The following is an 18,542-nucleotide window of genomic DNA, read 5'->3' as shown; positions in this document are numbered from 1 at the left end:
ATAATAATAATAATAATAATAATAATAATAATAATAATAATAATAATAATAATAATAATAATAATAATAATCTAACAAAAAGTTAATGGTAACCAGCATCCCTCCTAACCCTAACAAGACAAGGGTGTAAGAAAATGGATGGATGAAAGTTAAGGGTAGAGGGTTTGGGCGTTAGTGGTGATTAGCAACACAACTGCTCTCGTTGAAGTAGTATTTTTATAAGACCCAATTCTCCCAATTAATGGCTAATAATGTCCCAATTACATCTCTTTAAACCATATTCTTTTTTATCTTACATGTTAGAATTTTGATTTGAGTTAGTAGGTAATACATTAAGTTTTTTTTACTGCAGTCAATCTGATTCAACATATTTATTGTTGTGGGCATCACATTTTAGTACTTTATTCAGCTTGTGCTTTTGTCCAAGACTCTAATTACCACTCTATATATCTGCATGGTGAAAATGATCTCCAAGATCTACACAGCCTGACTCCACTGAGTTAAGGAAACTTAGTTTTCTTTTATAGCTGTCTTTAGCTTTTGTACATTGCTTTTTCTGATGTCTTTCATCCTCCTCATAGTATTTCATTCACTCTCTATGGGGTTTAGATCAACTTAGTTCTCTGGGCAATCCAACACAGTGTAAGCATGGCCATTAAAGAAGGTATTGGTACTTTTGGCAGTATGATGAGGTACTAACGCCTGCTAAAAACAAAAAGCTTGTTAGCAGCATGCTGTACTTTCTGGCAGATGATGGTGTTGACTTTGGGCTTTATTAAACACAGTAGATCTAGACAAGCAAATGTCCTCAAACCATAAATTACTATTAACAAATAGAAGACAATGTCAGGCAGACAGGATGAACAGGAAAGCGAGGTTCATTCTTTGGGCTCCTTGGTTTTCTCTCCCTAGTTCACGTTGCAAGACGTCCACAATGTCAATTTGGGTGCAAGAATGACCAAATAACTAGATAATACAAGAACAAAAAGAAAACAAAAAATTGACAATGAAAGTCATACACAGGGCTGTCAGGAAAACAGGAACTATCTACACCACAGTGCACAAGGGAAGACAGGAGCAAAAATAAAACAGGAACAAACTGAGACTACAAAATTTAAGCAATCAAAGACGGTGCAGAACAAAATCATAAAAATACAAAGCGGAGACCTAAGGATCATGACACAACCAAATTATTCAATCTATTTGCTGCATTTTTTGCTCCCCTTAGAGTGGGAGGAAATTTTTCTACATTTTTTTCCTTCCACTAAACTTTCCACACATGTGCGTGGACACAGCAGTCTCAGAACAGCCTGGTCGGTTAACAATAATATTTTGTGGCTGACTCTCTAGTGAAGAGTGTTACTGAATTGAAATTAAAATGAATAGAAATATGGCGTAGTGTGAATGTTATATCAGTGTTTTACTTTGAATTATATTACTGTAGCAAAATCTGTTATCTTTACTTTCATTTAACATCTTTAAAAGTATTTTTTTTTACAGTGTAACAGGGAAGAATATGCTTGCCCTTGACCGGTTTTAGTCCACAGGACTTCAGTCACCTTTACTAAATCCAGCCATGTGACTGTTTAGTTTGTTTCTTGTATCCTGACTAGTGTTTATGGGCTACAGGCAGCAGGAGTGTCATCTTCCCACCAGAGCAGATCAGGAACAAGCTGCAGCACCTCAGCTGCAGTAGTTTCTCCCATCACAACACCGGCCTGGCCGCAGAGAGAGGGGACAATACTTGGATAAATTTAGCTCAGGGTCCCAGACATCCACATTGCTGCTGACATGTCCGCGTGCTGTCATCCCGAACCCCAGCGCGTGCGCTAGTACAGTCCACTGCAGCTGACGTCACATCCAGCATGGCCGTCAAGGTGACTCCGTCAATATTTCTTTATCAGAAATGTGTTTTAAAATGCGGTAAAAGCGGCCGCGGGCTTTGCGCTTTGGGGTGCGGAGGACGTCTAATCTGCGCGGAAGTGTTGGGGTTAGAGCTTCAACGCAGCGGGGTCCCCTCCTCCCTTTTATTGTATTATTGCTCTGCCTCCTAACATATAGGCGCATCTCCCTGGCCTCAAAGAGACAACTGTTATTTCTGTGCTCTGTTGCTTTTGTGCATGTGAGAGATTTGTTTCAAAGCTGTTAAAAAGACGCTGGAACTAGTTATTTTTGCTCGAGTCCTGTGATCGATCCTGCTGAGCCGCCTGCGTTAAGAAAAAAAAAAAATCAAAGCTGAAAAGTAACAAACTGAAGTCCAGTTTTGTTGATGACAGAGATTTCTGTGTGAATCTTAATTTTCAGATTTTCAGACAACATTGTGTTCTTCTGAGAACTTTTTTTTTTTTCATGGAGATTTCAAACTTGTGTGTTACAGGTGCAAGCCACAAGAAGAGCTGACCCTAATGAGTTGAAGACAATTTTTCTGAAGGTAGGTTACAATTTTTGTGTCTCACAAAAAGCACAGATGAATAGAAAAACACTTTGTATGCATGGTTTGTTACTTTATCTGTCAGTTCTGCTTTTGCAGTGCCTGGTGTAACTCCATCAAAGGTTATATAAAAGGTTTTGATTACCGTCAGATCCGCTGTAATCTAGAATTACTGTGTACATTTTGAAATTTAAGCTTTTTACAGAATTTTGTTTCATCCTCTTTTAAAAGCCTTTAATAAGACTCACATTCCTGTCTAGTGGAAGTTTTTGATATGGACGATGTGGCTCTTTTCCCAGGGTAAAATAGCCCTGGGGGCACCATAACTAAGTTTTCTACCACTTATTTGCATTTCCCCATGTTAGGACGAAAAGTGCCCCTCAGAGTTGTTCACGGTGTAAAAACTTTAAATGGTTGCTGGCTAAAGTTGCTATCTGATTTATAGTTTTTGAGTGTGTCATTCAGAAAAGGGCTATTTAACTTATTTTGTATGTATAAAGAATTAGGGCTGCACTTAATAATCTGGGCTGGTCAAACTTGAAACAGATATTCTCTAAAGTAAAGCATTTATTCTATTTTTGAAAACACAAAAACCCACTTCACTGTCTTTTTTTATGGCATTAGCACCACCTTAGATTTGTTGTAGCACAGAAGGAGGAGCCTGTCAAGCAAGTAGTGCTACTGCTGTTGTCACAAACCTGTAAATTCGTTTACTGTAGCTATGCATGATGTTTGGAGTAAAAACATGTTCCTGAAAGACAGGAGGCTAGAGTTGCTATCAGTTTCTCATCGGGTCATTTTCTAAAGGGCTATTTTATGGGTTTTTGAGGGATACGGGCTGCATTTTTTTCACTTCTAGTACAACAACTACAATGCTCTGACTGGCTCAGTTATTCTAAATGGCACAAAGATTATTTTAAACACAGTTTGGGATTTACAAAACAAGTCATTTCAAAGGCCATTCAATGACATCAGATTGTTGTTGGTGTGCAGAGCTAAGGGGCTTTCCCAGGGTTGAATTTAGCCAAGAACTTCCACTGTTCTTCGTCTTGTCTTTAGCTTTCCTTACCCTCTGAGAGCGTCTTGTTTGGAGTGTAAACTTGTCCCTGAAAGAAGTGACTCAGTTTGAAATGCCGGTCTCCTCGTATTGCCCTCAACATCCCTTCACTCAGCTGTAACAGCGCTGTTTAATTTCAATGCATATTCAGGTGGAAGGGTTAATTATTCACTCTGACTGCCTGTATAATTTGATTAAGAACTACTTGAGGCCTACTGCGAGGGTGAATAGATACACAATTGTGACGGAGAAGCACAGCAATGGGTTGCTTGAAATTAATATTTTCCGTCTAAAATGTTAATTCAGCAGAGCGCGTTGAATTGTAGCTGTGAAAACACTTATGGTTGGAGGGGTCTCCTCCCACGCCCTTGCTTTCTCTCTTTGAGTTTGGCTCGGGCCCATGAGCATGGCCTTTCTGCTGCCGGTTCATGCTCCCCTTCTGCTTCCAGAGCTATCTTGGTGCCAAACATGAAACCCTACCCAGTCTCTATAAATGACTGTTCATCTTGAAGCCCTGACACTAAGATCAGGTTTTACTTCAGTCATGCAGAGTAGCATATTTTCAAAGCTTAAAGGTTGATGCTTTTATTTATGTTGCATCCATCTAAAGCACATTATGGAAAAGCAGAGATTATATATCACTATAAATGCTTTAGAAGGACCTAAATTATGTTTTTAATATTTAATAATTTTTGCTATAAGGATGATATGTTAAGATAAAATGGTATTTTTAAAATTGTATCTTTTTGTTTGAAAATTGTTGCAATATGAATGATTTAAAGACTAATCATTTGTTTTCAATAACATCTAACAAAATAAACACACATCTGTCGGATAACCTTTGGTTATGAAGAGCAGGATTTAACAGACTATAAAGTTTTAAAAAATGTGCTAAAAAAAGCCAGCTTCAATGCTCCATGTGCATTTGGGTTGGTGACATCACAAGAGGTATAAGAGTAGAATCGATCTTAAAGATTATGGTACCACTGTGTAGAATACAGATTACTCCTGCAAAATGTGAATGTGGCTGAAAACATGCAAATAAATAGGAAAAACAAGACAAAGACAATTTAAATCTAAATTAGTTGCCTTTTACCTTTTGTGATGTCACCAGAGGCATGTGGGATTTGAAGCTTGTTCTTGGGAGTGTTGCTTTTAATTGTGAACAAACAAATAGAATCCAACAACAACACTTATAAAACTTATGTCTTGAAATATGTGTTTTGCTGTTTTTTTACAGAGCAGCCTGGCAAGTAGCTTTAAGAGAGAACGCTGATGTGAAAGAATGTGAACAGTTCAGTTCTACGTGTCATTACAGCCCAAAGCACAGCATTGTATAGATTTTAAATGCGCTGTAGCTGGAATGAACTGAGATTCCTTTGTTCTTGTAAAACACAAAACCATATTGTGACACAGAAAAGAGATCCCTATAGAGAGGGAAGAGCTCCTCATCTTTCTGTGCGCACAATGGAGTTTCTACCTTACAATTTCTCTGTCTAAAACGACATGTCAATCCACGCTTACCGCTGTTTACAGCTCTGTACGTGTGTCCTCTGCAGTATGCCAGCGTGGTGGAGGATGGGGAGCATTACATGACCCCCGGAGACTTTGTGCAGAATTACTTGGGTCTGCACACGCAGCCGCAACACAACCCCAAAACTGTGGAGCTGATAGCCGGAGTGGCCGACACCACCAAGGACGGGTGAGTAGAGATCTTGTCTTAGGCTGAAATGTTTCAAAACACGCTCCTTATTATTAACATTAAATGTTTTTTTTTTTTTTCTTCTACACTTTTCATCCACACACACGTTTGAGAAGTGTTTCAGTTTTCATTTTGTGCTCCAAAACTATTGTTTTCTTTATCAAACTTGCTATCGGCAGAGATCTGTGAAAATTCAAACTAAAGCTGCGAAGCACCGATCAGTGTTTCCTGGTTTCAGTCTCTAGTTAAATTCCTGTTTTGATTCAAAAAGAAAATTTTACCCATTTGTCAGTGTTTGTTCTGTCTGCCTGTTTCCTGCATTGCCTGTTCTCCATTACTTGATTGTTCCATTGTCTTTCTATTGCTCTGCTTTCAGTTGTCATTTCATCCATCCCACGGCCCAAGTTCCCATCTCCTGTTTCTTTGTAGCATCCATTGTGTCATGTCTGACTATGCTTTATTTAGAAGGGTTTTTTTCTTTTTTTATCTCGGCTGTCTTGATCTGTTCCACATATTTTTCTTTTCAATTAAATTTTTGTTTATCTTAGGCAAAGCTCATTTTTGTTTTTTAATTCTGCATTCAGAGCCTTTCATCTACCCGATAGTTTGAGCAGAAGCTGCCTCCTGCTTCAACACTGATTATTATAAATTCATATTCTCTGTATATTTTGTCTTCAGTGTTCTCTCAAAGTCGAATTTAAACATCTGTTGTCTTATCTCTCGCCCTTCGACAGGTCTAAATATTTAAATTAAGTTGGTTTCATATTTCAGATTTAAATGATAGTGACCTTGAGTTTCAAAGTAAATCATTTGCTTTTCACTTGATCTGTGTCTTTCTTTGTTTTAGATTTTAATAATAACGTTTTCACATATTTACAGCAGAAGATATTCCCCTTGTAAAAAAAAGACAGTGGCTGATCATTTCTCTAAATATTTGACTTTTATTATTCTGTTTTAATCCCTCAAGTTAATTTTTTTCTACATAGAAAAGATATGTGTTGTGAGTGAGACTAAATGTGTCCTACTGTCCAAGTTAATATAAATATAACTTTAATGCATCAAATTGGAAGAAATGATGCCAACAAAATCTAAAATGCACTAATTGGAACTACCCTGAAGTTTTTTGTTTTAACTGGTGTTAAAACTACCTTAATGCTAAGCTTATCTAATGGCTTCATGCCCTTAATGCCAATAGCTTGTTTGACCTTATTAGGTTTATTTAGTTGATTATTCAAGCTGGCATGGCTGCAAATTTGTAATTTTACTGAAAAAAATCTGCTCTTTTCATTGAGATTACATCTTTTCTTTCTCATCCAAACAGACTGATCTCTTTCCAGGAGTTTCTGGCCTTTGAATCGGTTCTGTGTGCCCCTGATGCCCTCTTCATAGTGGCCTTTCAGTTGTTTGACAAGACTGGCACAGGAAACATCTCTTTTGGTACGTACATGGTATGAAACATGCTGAGAACAGCAAGACACTTTTTAGCTCTTAATTTTCTATGTTCTCCAAGAGTTAAATAAGCGCTTTGTAGAGCTTCAGAGCAGGACAGGTGAGAGTATCGATCAGTGTTTCGACACAACAACGAAATATCTGTTTTTCAAAAGAATAATAAAAAAAAAACATAAGAAATTCATCCCATCTCTAAATGTTTTCGCCTGCCCTACCTTGTCTTTTCTTTTTTTCCTTCCTTCCTTATTTTCTTTGGTGTGCTTCCTTCCATCCTTGCATCCTTCTTTTTATCCTTACTTCTTTTCTTCTATCCTACCTTCTGGTTTTCCCTTTTGCCTCGTTTCTTTTCATCTTACCTTTACCTTTTCTTCCCTGCCATTCTTATCTAGCAGTGAGGGTTACACGATACGGCACAAGAAGTGTGTCATCAAAGGTCACAAGACTCCTTCTTGCCTCTTCTGTTTGACCTTTTGTAAGGACATAGTTTGCATGTTTCAGCTGAAGTTGACATGGCTGACTCGACTGGCTTGTGAAAGGACCATACAGCCTAAAAGTGTCTCTATTTTTTGAATCAACCGAGTTGTGAGAAGGTTGCTTTAAGCCTCTGCTCTCTACACCTACTCACTAACTCGACTCGGTGACTACATCCACTGCCAGATCAGAGGTGTTAGAGCACTACATTGACTTCAGCAACCAAAGGCCTTCTAGGGAAGTCTCAGGCATTTATTTAAAGCATTTATGAGATAAAGACAATTGAATGGTGTGATAATACAACTGGATGCTGGATGTTTGTCCCTGTGGTGTTTTATAACCGCTTCTTAACACTTTTCCAGAGAATGTCAGAGACATCTTCAGCCAGACGACAGTCCATCACCACATCCCCTTCAACTGGGACTGTGAGTTCATCCGGCTGCACTTCGGCCACGAGAGGAACAAGAATCTCAGCTACGCAGAGTTCACTCAGTTTCTGCAGGTAAATATTTCGTGTCAACCATGTATACATCAGGACTCCCAGGATTTATCTGCAGTGTCACTGCAGAGACTAATGTCTGGGTTTCTCACCCACAAGATGGCCACAAAATATAAGCCTTCATAATTTTTAACATCTGACATTTTGAGAAGTTTTGCTAAAACATACCTTTGAGTTAGAGCTACACAATTTGTTAAATCACAGTCAGTGTCACCTTATCAGGAATTACAAGTTAGCAATGACAGAGGATTGCTTCGATGTGATATTTTTTCTGATTTTATATCTCAAGTCTTCTCTCTGCTTATTGAAAATATGCAGTTGAAACCTGATGTTGAGTAAAAAGACCAATGCACTTTTTTTTTCTTACTATCTGAAATTGAAAATAATCGAACTTCTCTTGTTTTAGTTTAATTAGAATGACCGAAACGATTTTTGTTTGCTAAATGCCACAACGATGAGCTCTAGAACATGTCAAATGTTGATTTAACTCCCACTTACATGAGACATGGAGGTCACTGCTTGACACTGTGAAAATGTAGTAACGTGATGAAGATGGAGACAGAAAATAATGCTTTAGAATAAAAGCAACATAGATGACTACAGCCTTGCACATGACCTCACCTCCTTAGGTTTACCAGCGTTGAGTAATGTGCCTGTAAAGAATCCAAAGCTTGTTCTTTTGTGGGACTTGACCTGAATCTGAGTGATGGTTTTGCGGTGGGCAAACGGCATCGGTGTATGTGCGGAGGAACCTGGTCCGGACTTGAGGGCTGTGGTCTCAGGAAGAAGCTGGGTGGGCTTCTTCTCTGCTTCACTGCGGGATCCCTCACAGCTCTCTATGGTTTATTATAACTGACTCTAGTTTCCCACAACTGCACAAATTATCCTCTTGTGTACAGAATTTCATACACTGATGTCATTATTGTTGTCTCCTGTCATGGCCAGGAATAGTCAGTTAGCGATGCAATAAATCTAAGTAATTACAAGTGTGTCTATTTAGCTGTTGTTCAGAGCTGCAGCGCTGCCACAATGTGCATTTGACTGAAACTGCAGCACTGGTGAGTATTAGCTTTGTCAGCTGACGAAAACTCATCACGTGCTTTCAACAAGACACGGAAGAAAAGCAGTGGAAGAAGAACTCAATTTGAGAGCCAATCCAATAATTAGCCAAGTGTTTCAGTGACGGTGCTCCGCTCTCCTCTGGTTCTAGGCAATGGGCTCCGACAGCAGGGTTCAGGTTCCCCAGCATCCTCTCCTGATTGCATGGTTGTCATATTATATCATGTCTCTTCAAACACACATCTGCCAGCCACTGGGCAGCCGTTCAGCTCTCAGACCAGGCTTCTCAGGGTTCTGAACTTCATAAGTCTCTGGAGAGAGACAATAGCCCATGTGACACTTTAGCATCTGACGGCTTCTATATCTGTGGAGATGAAAGAAAGAAAGCAAAGTATCCATCCATCCATGCTCACTCAGTAAGCAAGAATCTGCCATCAATTTGTAGCAAACGTTTCGTGCTTTACAATTTATCCAAAAAGATTTCACAGTTCTGGAAATTTGGCCCGAGAAAAGCACTCGCTTTGGAGTTTATTGCACTAGATATTAGCAGTGATTCGGTTCATCTTTTGCCGTTTGCATCCACCTGTTTTTGCAGGAGCTGCAGCTGGAGCACGCTCGCCAGGCGTTCGCACAGAAGGACAAGAAGAAAAGTGGCACCATCACTGCCTTGGACTTCAGCGACATCATGTCCACCATCAGGCACCACATGCTGACTCCTTTCGTAGAAGAAAACTTGGTTTCAGTGAGTCGTACTACGCACGGGTGACGCTATTTAAAATAAAAATCCTGCTACTCTGACTTGAGCTGACTGTTTGTTCAGGCTGCAGGAGGCAGCACCTCCCACATGGTGAGCTTCTCCTACTTCACTGCCTTCAACGCTCTCCTCAACAGCATGGAGCTGATCCGCAAGATTTACAGCACCCTCGCCGGCTCGCACAAAGAAACCCTCGTCACGAAAGGTGCTTCTAATCACCTCCTGAAATTCGGCAATCTCCTGAATTTGACGTGTGCTATGACACCTGGCTGTTCGATCCTATGTTTAACTTTCTCGACAGAGTGGTGTGAGTGAACACACAGGGAACATTAACTGTAGCACTAAATTACACAGGTAAATGAATGTTTTTAATGTGGTAATCCGATGACCCCTCCTCTACATGAGTAGCTGATCCTGTCAGTCACATCTGCTCCCAACTGTGTTGTCCATTGAGACCCAAACATCAGACTTCTCTCTCTCTCTCTCTCCATAGTTTTTCCTCCATTTAGAGAAGACTTTGGGCTAATAGTATTTGCAAATAGTAGCAACATTTCGTCCAGGCTTAGACAAACACTCACTTTTCATTTTTTCTGTCATGCAAGGCATGTCCACGCAGTTCTCTATGTCAAGCCAGCTTGCAGGTTGCATTTGTAGAGCTGACGGAAAGGTCTTTTTCAGGAGAAGCGAATAACTAACTCTTTTCCTTTCCTCAACAACTACCATTAGGTTTCCTTTTAGAAAGACCACCCGATGGCCACTTTGTTACCTAGCAGGCAGCAGCAAAGAACTAAATTTGAAGCTCAAATAATAGAGCGATGCTTAGAGAGTGGATGTTCATGCGGCGAGTACTTTCAGAGAAGGAACTTGAGCACATGAAAAGTAGTTTAAAGGTTTATACTTTCCATTACATGCCTTTTCAGCAGCAAACACATAAACCAAGATAACAACCTAAACACACAAAGATCAGTATTTGCAAATACTATTGTAATTAAAGCCTACTGTAGAAAATACCTTTTTTTAAAATTATTATTATTATTATTTCCACCTCTTGGCCTCTAGCTTGGCTTTTTGATGACTTCCTTTTTTCCTTCCTTTTCTTTGAACCGCAGAAGAGTTTGTTCACGCTGCGAATAAGTTTGGTCAAATCACTCCTATGGAGATAGACATCCTGTTCCAGCTCGTCGGCCTCCACTCTCACTCTGGGTAAGATGCTACATCACCAGCATGCAACAGTGTTGATTCGAAGCAAACCAATGTTTTCTATTAATTAATTTGTCTACAAAAGTAGAACAACCCAAGGAGTAGAGGTTGCTTCTATCAGACTGTCCAGGGTAGGTCCAGTAGCTGACTTCCATCCGTGTATCATTTACCAATTTGAATATTTGATAGCCAAGCAACCAAGGAAACTACCCGTGCGTATTTAGAAAGTAATTCTGCTCACTTTATGCTAGAATTAATATCTTATGTTTTATTTGTAACTGATGGTCTGTGAAATGGTTTTGTGTCACACAAAAAGCTCATCACAGTGGATTAAAATGAAACAAGCTCGCTTAAGACCTCCCGGCTGCAAAACCCAATGATGCTATTGGTTACAGACCTATTTTCTAAATGTGTAAATGTTCCAGTGATCGCAGTTTGGGACATAACCTGGAGGTGGACAGAACATAATCTGACCTCAGACTACCAGGTTTTTCTTAAATAAAGAATCCAGAGTTATTTAAAAAAAAATTACTGATACATTTTTCTGTAAAAAGATGCATATTGCTCTAAATCCAAACGCCCTCTATGTATGCTCACTACACAAGACTCCACTGCTGAAGAAAACGCAAGCTGGAACACATTTAAAGTTTCTGACTGAACCTTTAGGCTAGCCTAAAGGTTCAGTCAGAACCTTTGTCTGACTGAACCTTAGTCGAATGAAGACAAAAGGTAAAGCTCTTTGTATGTTTTTGCACTTTTTTGACCTTGTCTATAAAGAGCAGAACAGCATAAAGTTATTTTCTACACAACAGTCCCTTAAACTAACACTATATTAAGCAGGCGTTTTATTACATTTTTTGTGTTAGTTTGTTAAAAGGAAGAGCAGGATTAATTGATGCTTTTGTGTTTCAAATAAAAATGGTTAAACTGTTACATGTATTTGGGTTTAGGGTTTTTTTTTGTATAAATATGGTGACACTTAAAACTTCAGTTTTTTTTTTCTGGAGCAACTTCAAATTTACTTTTTGCTTTTTTTTTAAATTCTTGCTTAAATAGAATAAACATGTTACAGGTCTTGTTTATTGGCTGTAAAGATGAAGTTGATGCCCATTTAGCTTAGTAACAGTGGCTCCACTGGCTTATTTTTACAAGACAAACATAAAACATGGATGCAGACTTTATGATGCGTCAGCCCAGTGGGGAACATTTCTGTCTCAGATATTCTGCAGCGAAACACTTTCATTTACCTGCCGCGCCTCGGGCGTTTATCCAGCTTTGTTTGTGTGTTGTCTATGCGAGTTTGAATTAAAGATGCAATAACTTGAAGTTATTTGGCAGTAAAAAAACGACTGGAAAATCTTACATCACTGGCTGCTGCAGCTCGGTGGAGAAGCAGTTTTTATTTTTTATTTTTTCCTGGCCTAAGTCCCACTTTTGCTTCTTTAAGGCGGCTGAACAACGCAGACATCGAGCGAGTCGCGCCGCTGGAGGAAGGAGCCATGCCGTACCACCTAGCTGAGACTCAGAGACAGGTATCCTGAGTGACTTCTCTAATACTCCTCGCATCCTCCTCCAACTGGCTTTCATCAAAGCCTTTTCCTCTTCTCTATCTCCGCTTCCCTCTCAGAAAAGGGAGCGAAGAAAGGCAGCATGTTCAGGCTCTGAATTAGCAGAGAGCCCGTGTTTTTCTTCTCTTGTGAAGTGCATTTCTTAAACTCCCAGATAAAAGTACACCAATTATAGTCACAGAAGAGGAATGGATTGTTGCGTTGCGGCTCTCCATGAAAGGCTCTTCCTATTTTATTCAGTGCGGCTGCACATACGCATCAGCTGCAATCACACATCTGAGGCGCTAATAAGAGGCTTTTATCACCGTGGGGCTTGAGAAGTTTTAGAAGCCTTTAGCGAAGTCTGCTAATGGCAGGAGGGGAGTGGGAGGCAAGGTGGATGTGGGAGAACAAAATAGTTCCTGCCTCCACCGGATAACACGGCTCTGTGTCAGAGCTTTCAGACCACTCGTGCTCCAGAGTCTCGCGCTCAGAGGTCTGGAATTTGACTCCTTCTGGGGAGGCGGGCGGGCGGCGGGTTGTGGGGGTAGCTGTGATTCTCAAGCCTGCTCTTCAGTGGAAGTAGACTAATTGTTTAAAGCCTTTGATCAAGACCTCGATCTTGTTAGCATGCGGCCTTCACTGGAAGCATCTGGGAAGAGGAAAAGAGCGATCTGCTTTGCTCCCTTAACGTCTCGTCTGGGGGAAGTTACTCACACACCCCCAAACTGCGCACGCTGGTAGTTTGAAGAGCATGAACACCTCTTGAAGTTTTTCCACATGATTTTAAGTTACAACCACAAACTCTAGTGTACTTTGCTGAGAATAAATGTGACTTGTGTGTCAACTTTGGCCAGCCTCCCTATCCATTGTGAAGAGAAGCATACCCACAGCATAATGCTGCTACCACCGTATTACACAGTGGAGACGGTATCTTCAGGGTGATACCCACGATATATGATATTCAGGGTGATATTCAATACAGGGTGTATTGCATGTAGGCCAAAAAGTTCAGTTTCATTCACATTTTTACTCCCTCCCCTACATAACAAGAAAATCCTACACACTGACTTTATGACTTTCTTTGCCAAACGCCAAATTTGTAGAGCAAACGACGAATAGATGTCCAGTCCCTCCTGAGCTGTGGATCTCTGCAGCTCCTCCAGAGTTACTATGTTCCTGTCTTGGCTACGTCTCTGATTATTTTTTTTATTTCACCTTTATTTATATACTGGTATATCTTGTTGAGACACAAGGTTTTATTTTCAAGAGTGACCTGTTTGTACATGGTCACCGTTTGTACATGCATACAAACTAAAACACACTAGAGTTATTTCAGCTCATATCGGTTAGCTGAAAAAGTATAACGAAGGAAAATAAAAGACTGTAGAAATAAAGCAAGAAGCACAGGGACAACCATTGATGCACTAAAGTACATTTAAAATCCTTCAGTTCAGTGAAGCTGCACAGCTTGTTGCAGTTTGTTCCAAGCAGAAGGAGCCTTGTAAGAAAATGCAGTTTTTCCAAGTTCTGCACGTAAAGAAGGAATGCTGAATGTAATAAAAGCCTGTGTGGAGGCCGTGGTTGCTCTTTCCAAATTAAAATATACCAATCCGGTTGTCTCCATGTGGAGCGTGAGGACCAGTTAACCAAAGTGTATAAAGTGCAATGGTGGGAAAGAGTTTCACCTCCTCAGAAGCTTAAACTGTGATAAATAAACATCCAACATCTGTAAAGAGCTAACAGGAGCATTCATATAAATGTCTTTATGTAAATGTTCTTGTTTAAATGAAAGTTGTGATTTGTTTTGATAGAAAATAACCCATATTTCAAGCTGAGATGTATTATATTAATTATATGTCATTTAAAAGAAAGACTTTGATCAATCAACTATCTTAGATATATACAGCAAGATTCAAATTCAACATCTTAGTGGATATGTAGTAATGCCACACTCTTTGCATTTTTGGATGATGCAGATCTCTGTAGAACATTATATTGATTTATGTCTTCATCCGGCTTCAGCTTCTTCAAAAGATCCCTGCCAAACCTGTGAACTATTCACAGAACAGCTGGATTTATACTCAGATTAAATTACACACCAGAGATCTTTATGTAGTAATTTGGTTACTCCTGAAATCGACTTGTTTCACTGGGTTTTATTTAGGGGTATTAGAGTAAAGGTGGCTGAATACAAATGCACAGCGCACCTTCTTATTTATATTTGAAAGTCATGAAGCGTAGTTTATGTCCAGGGCGTCATGATCAGGTGGGCGCCATTCTTACAAAAAGAAAAGGTTTGACGTATCTTTCAACTAAACCCCAAACTAATTTTCCATGACTTCTTCATAGTAGCATGCCCAGTCACCAAGTATTGTCGCCCCCTAGTGTTTTCCAATGTCCAAGCAATGTAAGATTGTTATAAAGCTGGCTAAAGTTGGTGGCTGATATAAACCTTTCAAGCCTTTACTGAATTAAAGGGCTATTTCACTTTTTTTAATCATTTATCATCTCTACTACAACGCTTAAAATGCTGTTCAAACACTTTCTTAGAACTCGATTTGAGATTCATGAAAGCTTCTTTTTTTTCTATTTTCTATTTTCTATTTTCTCCACAGAATGGAGATTTTCAATGCTTTTTCACCATCAGTGCCATCTCAGATTGAGACGAATATGAAAAACACAAAATAAAATCAGGCAATCTGTCTATTTTTCTGCTTCAGTTCTTAATGTGTGGTAAGAGACGGGGTAGGTGGTGTTTTTTTGCTAGAATGATGAGTCGGTGGGTGTGTTTGGGGCTCACCAATTGCAGCAGAACCAGAACTGTTTCATCTTCACTATTCTGTCCCAGATTATGTCTCTCTGTAACACACAAACTCAAAACAAAACGCATTACAGTTTGTGAAAGTGACAAAATGTGGAAAGGCTGAAGGAATATGAAAGTTCTCGCAAGGAACTGCGTCTTGTGTAGATTATTATCTGAACATGGGAACGGGTTGTTGGGCTAATCTGTTCCCCTGCACTCCAGCGGAAACAGAGAACATCAAACACCAGTACAGAGATGATGGAGATAGGAGAGAAATCATACTTTTAAAATAAAAACCAAATGTTTGGATCACAACCTCCAAGATGAAAACATATGTGGAAAACTCCGCCACAGCTCCACGCAGTCACCCGGAGCTAATCTGTCTCTGACATTTAATACCGACTGCCGGTGAATCAGACTGTACATGAAATGTCCACATTCCATCTCCATAACATTTTTCTTTCCACAATGTATCCGTTTCACTGTGGCTTGATAGCCCGCCGGTTCATGATTAGCGCTGTGATCCAGCCTCCATCTTTCTCCAGATCCATTTGACCGCCGGTGTCTCTTTCCTCCCATACAGCACACTCACGAAACGTCTCGGCCCGTCTGGCTCCAGGCTGCAGAGTCCGCCTACAGGTTTACCCTGGGCTCAATCGCTGGAGGTGAGTGACATGTCTACAGCAGAGGCCCCCGGCCCGCCCGAGGGGTAACCTTAGCCGCCCCGACTGGCGCAACTGAGGCCCCGGGGCCGGCCATTGTGTTTTCAGGGGAGAGGGGTTGTGATGTGAGGCTCCGGCATTGTGCTGCCGTGCCACCGGTGGCTCCAGGCTGTCTTTGGAGACGGAGCTTTGGAATGACACAAATCTTCCGGAACCGCACTCCCTGGAATCTCCCTCTCTAATTACACTGGAGGGAGCAGAAACAAGGAACCACTGACATAACCAGCCCACAGACAGGAGCTCGCTCCGACCCTGTGAGTGTGCGGGTCCACGTCGTCGTCACTCGGCAGTGGCCGATTCAAGACGGGGCCCGAGCGAGACGTCTGTCGCGAGATGTTACGGTGAAACTGCAATTTCTTTGTTACAATGAGTTTTTTCTCACTTTTTAGGCTCTTTGAATGGTTGAGAACAATCAGTACACCAACAACCGATGTCAGACAAGATGCAGCATGTGCAGCTGAGAGCAGGGATTTAGTGCACCTTACCTCAGCATCACTCTAGGTTGCAGAAACCAGTCATTTCAGGTTCTTAAAGATGCATTTGAGCTGCTCATGTTGTTCAAGCTGTGAGAAGATGGAGACAACAACTTAAAAGATAACAAAAATGCATTGTTGGATGTATTTTAGCAGGTTGCATCTCTGCAACTCTGTGTGGATGACACTTTAACGTCGCATTTTATTAATAAAATACCCTGAAAAGACGACCAAGGTTGACCAAAGTGCTGAAGAGCAACATTAAAATAAACAAATAAATACATAATGGACAATTATTGTATGTGATAAATCTGAATTATTGATGGTAGAAACCGACAGCATGGCTGGGATTGTTGCTTTTAGTCATTTTCTCCACTGTTTATTTTTATGGCTAGTATTTGCATTTGTGGGGTTTTTATAACAGCCGATCTAAACACATAAATGAGTTCTTATGGACTTTTTTATTGTCATGATAAATGCAACATATATTGTGATAACATTTCAAGTCTACGTTGCCCCCCACCAGTGGAAACAACCACGGCATTCAGAAGCTCTGTCACCTCTCGACTTGAATCCTGTTTTTCTTTGAGAATTCAAAAAACACAATTTCGGCAAATGTTTACACTCTAGATAAAGATTCATGTCAGATCTCTGCTTGGGCCACTTCAAGATATTAATATTCTTTCCAGTCAGAAATAAACCTATTGTTCAAATTAAAAGATACATTTAAACCTAAGTCTAGTCGTGGTATGAATAATTTTGTGGGGAGGAAGTCAGTTCTCTAAAAGAAACATGAAAAAGTAAGATTTGCAAAGTGAGTGTTTGGAGTGGCCATCACAAAACCCTGATCTCAGTCCTGTAGACAATTTATGGACTCATCTGAAAAGGACTGTGTGAGTGAGGCGGCCTACAAACCTGACCCAGTTCCACCAGTTCTGTCAGGAGGAATGGGTCAGAACTCTAGTAAACTATTGAGGGGGGGCGGTTGTGGAAAGAAACCCAAAATGTTTGACACAAATCATACAGTTCAAAGGCAGTGCTACTAAATATGGAGGAATGTATACAAACCTCTGATTTTTAATAATTTGATAAGCAAATCTTTGGCGTTCTTTCTTTCATTTCTGCGACATTTAGCAATTAGAAAAAAAAGCGGTCAATCCAAATGACCCAAAAAGGAGAAGTTTCGTCTGATTTTTAACTCGTCTTGACAAGTTACACTCCTTCAAAAGTCCAGATTTTCTACTTTACTTCATTAAATTAGCCAAAAAAAAATGGATTCATCATCCTGCAGTTCAAAGATAAAATATAAATCTCCTTAAATACTGCAGTTCTCTTTTAACCTATGCAATTCTCTACTGTTTTTGGCATCAGCACTGACCGCTTGTTTGCTCCGCAGCCACCGGCGCCACTGCCGTGTACCCCATCGACCTGGTGAAGACTCGGATGCAGAACCAGCGCTCCACGGGTTCCTTCGTAGGAGAGCTGATGTACAAGAACAGCTTCGACTGTGCGAAGAAAGTGCTGCGCTATGAGGGCTTCTTTGGATTTTACAGAGGTCATTACATTTCCATATATACTTTTTTTTTAAATTTTTTTAACAACACGTGGATGTGGATGGTGCAACGCAGCCCGCATGATGGGCAAGTATCAGGGAGCTAATGTCAGGAGCATGGTTTTCTAATTGATCCCAGAATCCTTTGCCCTCTGTGTTCAGCAGCAGCCCGGGGTTTTCATTATCTCTGTACCTGGGAGAGTTCCCTGAGCGAAAATGACCAGCGGTATTCATGTACCGTCTGATCTGCCTCTGTTGGAGTGCTGATAATAGCGCTGAAGGCTTCTGATATACAAGCCCTTCACCCCCGGGGCTCTGCTGCTCGCGAGGGAAGTCAAGACTGCCATCTACAGCTGCCTCCATCGCTGCAGCGTCTTATTTCTCCCTCTTGTTCACGATAAGAGGCCGATCGACTCGGGAGACAGACACGCTCGGCTGTTTTCTGGCCGCATACCAGCAGCGGTCACTCAGCAGCTCCTTCAGAAGTTTATCTGGTTTGATGAAGGACGGGCGCTGAAGCAGTATGGTGGCTATCGCCACTGTAGCACCCAGATCCCCACGCTCCCCCCCCTCTTAATCTTGTGCATGGCCACACAGCTCTCTCTGTTCCCCACCAATAGCTGGATCAACGGATCCTATATTCAGGAGCAGTCATTTCTGGACTTTTGTCCAGTTTCAATGGGATCTTTTGTGTCTCGCATGTCTCACATGTATCAGCGACTATCTGTAAATATTTACAGGTTTGTTTTAGGCTCCCAAGAACCCTGCTGCTCGCATTGNAGAGTAGAATCGATCTTAAAGATTATGGTACCACTGTGTA

At 40.6% G+C, this 18,542-nt stretch overlaps 1 protein-coding gene across 1 annotated transcript; it reads left to right on the top strand.

Annotated features, from left to right (window-relative positions):
• Positions 1–1,651: 1,651 nt before the first annotated feature.
• Positions 1,652–17,844, top strand: LOC107835626 (calcium-binding mitochondrial carrier protein Aralar1-like). Its single transcript, XM_016668643.1, has 11 exons — positions 1,652–1,877; positions 2,378–2,431; positions 5,048–5,190; positions 6,512–6,627; positions 7,473–7,612; positions 9,264–9,410; positions 9,489–9,627; positions 10,532–10,625; positions 12,070–12,154; positions 15,559–15,640; positions 17,567–17,844. The coding sequence occupies exons 1-11, from the start codon at positions 1,866–1,868 to the stop codon at positions 17,827–17,829; spliced, it is 1,275 nt and encodes a 424-aa protein (XP_016524129.1). The 5' UTR covers positions 1,652–1,865; the 3' UTR covers positions 17,830–17,844.
• The last annotated feature ends 698 nt before the right edge of the window (positions 17,845–18,542 follow it).

This window comes from Poecilia formosa, unplaced genomic scaffold (genome assembly GCF_000485575.1).
Source record: "Poecilia formosa unplaced genomic scaffold, Poecilia_formosa-5.1.2 Scaffold16, whole genome shotgun sequence".
NCBI classification, from domain to species: Eukaryota; Metazoa; Chordata; class Actinopteri; order Cyprinodontiformes; family Poeciliidae; genus Poecilia; species Poecilia formosa.
Note: the sequence above shows the minus strand (reverse complement) of the source record. Positions and strands in the feature narration are given on the sequence as shown.